Here is a 3194-nt window from a genome sequence, read left to right as displayed (position 1 = left end):
AATGACCTACATTTCAACAAATATTACACTGAGATCATGCTGTCCACTGCATGATGACTAATGGTATCACTACATGAAAAACCAGATAACAAGGAATTATCTAGTGAAGTACAGTGCCTTTGCACTATAGGTTCCTGAAGGTTGAATGAATGAATACCATAAACAATTAAACGGAATATTAGGAGAAGAAAATGAATGAAAATATAAACGAATAAATAAAGACTTGTGTAAGACCTTTTATGCTTATACAGTGGATTTGATGACTTTGATCGCACTGTGTACAAGGGCACAAATGCATGTTTCATGCAAATGCTAGCACATATGTTGTATCCAACGTTATTTCGTTTGTTATTTTATGAAATTGTGATCTTTTGTGCTCAGAAATAGCCTGCATCTTGAATAACAGACGTACCTTTACCTGAACTGCTTGACACTTAGTTAAGAGACATCGTTTGCAGGGCTTCAATCTCAGTCGAAATTATGGTGCCTAAGATAGTTGGAAAGATAGTTTCAACAAAACGAGAGACGGTGCGTATCACGCTGACTAAAATAAGGTCCATTCTTCGTTACAAACACCGGGTTCCCACATCACAACTATCTACAACATAACGTACCATTGGTCAGTCGACTTTCCCCCTTGAAATAGGCCATCCTCTCGTCGCTCAATTCCCTTTTTCGCTTTCTGGGTGGTGAATTTCGCAATATCCGGGAATTGGTAGCTCACTTCCCAGAACTGGCAATCATTCATTACTGGCCAGTTATGACCTATTTCTGACAGTTCTGGTGCTATTCGAATCTGTCATCGATCAACTGTTTGTTGACTGTGAGTCATCTGGTCATGTCTGTTTCGACTGTTATTACTTGAGTAGGTGGGTCTGGCTTTTCGCATTCTATTTTCCATAATCCATGAAGGAACTGAACAAATGCCTTACAGAAAAAACGTGCCTCACACATAACATACATGTTGGGGGAATCGAACTCTGGTTTTAGGGTGAACTCTCGTAAACTTAAACCATTTGCCTCCCACCACAGAAACAACACACAATCTAACAAATACACCCCATGTTTATAATATTTGAGGAGCGATCTTTCTTCTGTTTGAATTTACTTTTGAGTCCGTCTACAGGAAAAATAAGTATTTTCACGGACGTCTATGTATTAAATTTTATAACAATGATTAAACGCTGATAAGAATGTAGCCTTGCACATGTAACGTCACCTGATAAGAGTAAAAAAACAGATATTGACCTAAACGCTGCAGGAGACATAGATTACACCTTCTCATTGGGTATATATACTGTGTCGCCAAATGTATAGGTGTTACTTCATTGACATGGAGCTTTCAGTTGTTCTCGCTATTATAGTCGCTTTGTGTTTAAAAATCAGCACTGCTGCAGACAAACCACACATTGTCTTCATTGTGGCCGATGACCTTGGCTGGAATGATGTTGGCTGGATTAACCCCGACATCAAGACCCCGACACTTGACCGCCTCGCCCATGGTGGTGTCATCCTTAACTCCTCCTACGTCCAGCCACTGTGTTCCCCCTCCAGGAACTGCTTCATGTCAGGCAAGTTTCCATACCACACAGGGCTCCAGGACAGTGTGGTCTTCATAGAACAGCCCAAGTATATGCCAGCTAATCTGACCACCATCCCACAGAGGCTGAAGACCCTCGGCTATGATACCCACATGGTCGGCAAATGGCACCTAGGCTTCTGTGATTGGAAGTACACGCCCACCTACAGAGGCTTTGAGACCTTCATGGGCTACTATGCAGGTATGGAGGACTACTTCACACATGTCAGGGATAAGGTGGCTGATTACAATGGTTATGACTTCAGGAACATGACAGATGTGTACAAGGGCGCTCAAGGGGAATACTCCACATACGTGTTTGCAAAGAGAGCCATTGACATCATAATGAACCACGACAAGTCCAAGCCGATGTATCTATATCTGCCGTTTCAAGCTGTACATGGGCCACTGCAGGTGCCTGTCAAATATTCAGACAGATACAGCCACATTCATGATTTAAATAGGAAGGTTTACAGTGGCATGGTGAGCGCTTTGGACGATGCTGTGTACAACATCACCACTGTCCTTGAGGACCTTGGATTCATGGACAACCTACTTCTTGTGTTTACAACAGACAACGGTGGGCCTCCTTCAGAAGGTGCCAATAACTGGCCTCTGAGGGGCGGAAAAAACACACTATGGGAGGGAGGTACCAGGGGAGCGGGTTTCGTCTACAGCAAGACTCTGCTGAAAAAGAAAGGTTACACTCACCCTGGTCTGTTCCACGCTGTGGACTGGTACCCCACGTTACTGGACATAGCAGGGGGAGACTCCAGCCAACTGGACATTGATGGGTTGAGTCAGGTCGACATGATCCTTAATGGAGACAGTAGCGTAAGGAATCAATTTGTCTACAACATCTATGACGACCACTATGCTGCAGCTCTCAGGTGGGGAGACCTGAAGTTGATCGTTGGAGACCCTGGATACTCGGGATGGTACCCTCTCCCTGGTTTTGACTTAGACGTCCCAATCATGGACGATTCTCCCCTTCCTAGCGTCATGCTGTACAATATCAGTGCCGACCCAACAGAGCACCAGGACATCTCCAAGGACAACCCCGACCTTGTCAACTTCCTGCTGCAGATGCTTGCCCGGAAGAATGGGACTCGGGTGCCTGCAATGGACCCACCCTCTGACCCTCGATCTAATCCAGTCAACTTCAACGGTAGCTGGAGCCCCGGCTGGTGCTAGAAATTGCTTCGATATAGTCACGTGACCAGTTGACCCACCGAGAGACGTGTTGTGCCTAAAGTCACGTGACCATTCGATCCCCCGAGAGACGTGTTGTGCCTAAAGTCATGTGATTATTTTGTATCTGATTTGCTTGACATGTAATTCCTCTGTAAAACCGGATCATGTAGGAAAATAATGTCCTATTTTGGAATAAAGTGATGCATTCCTCTCTGGAACTGTGATATAAATCTTGTTTGAAACAAATTAAATTGTCAGTCTACGATGCCCTTTCTGTTGGTTTATTGTTTCATTCGAGGATGCAATTCTTGTTGTTGTGACACTTCCATGGGTATTAGAGAAGTACTTCCACCTTTATCAGAGCTCTTCAGGACCATTGATTTCATTGTGACGTCAATGGATTATACGGGATAAATATATC

General features: G+C 44.1%; 1 protein-coding gene across 1 annotated transcript; it reads left to right on the top strand.

The window, feature by feature from the left end:
* The first annotated feature begins 1333 nt into the window (after window positions 1-1333).
* LOC125377787 (arylsulfatase I-like) lies at window positions 1334-2904 on the top strand. The gene has a single exon (XM_048391808.1). The coding sequence runs from the start codon at window positions 1334-1336 to the stop codon at window positions 2771-2773; it is 1440 nt and encodes a 479-aa protein (XP_048247765.1). The 3' UTR covers window positions 2774-2904.
* The last annotated feature ends 290 nt before the right edge of the window (window positions 2905-3194 follow it).

The sequence above is a fragment of the Haliotis rufescens genome, unplaced genomic scaffold (genome assembly GCF_023055435.1).
Source record: "Haliotis rufescens isolate VD_foot unplaced genomic scaffold, xgHalRufe1.0.p SCAF_99, whole genome shotgun sequence".
Lineage (NCBI taxonomy): Eukaryota > Metazoa > Mollusca > Gastropoda > Lepetellida > Haliotidae > Haliotis > Haliotis rufescens.
Note: the sequence above shows the minus strand (reverse complement) of the source record. Positions and strands in the feature narration are given on the sequence as shown.

What these genes read in the sequence shown, in the direction of transcription:
- LOC125377787 (XM_048391808.1), top strand. Translation starts at nt 1,334, where the DNA reads ATGGAGCTTTCAGTTGTTCTCGCTATTATAGTCGCTTTGTGTTTAAAA.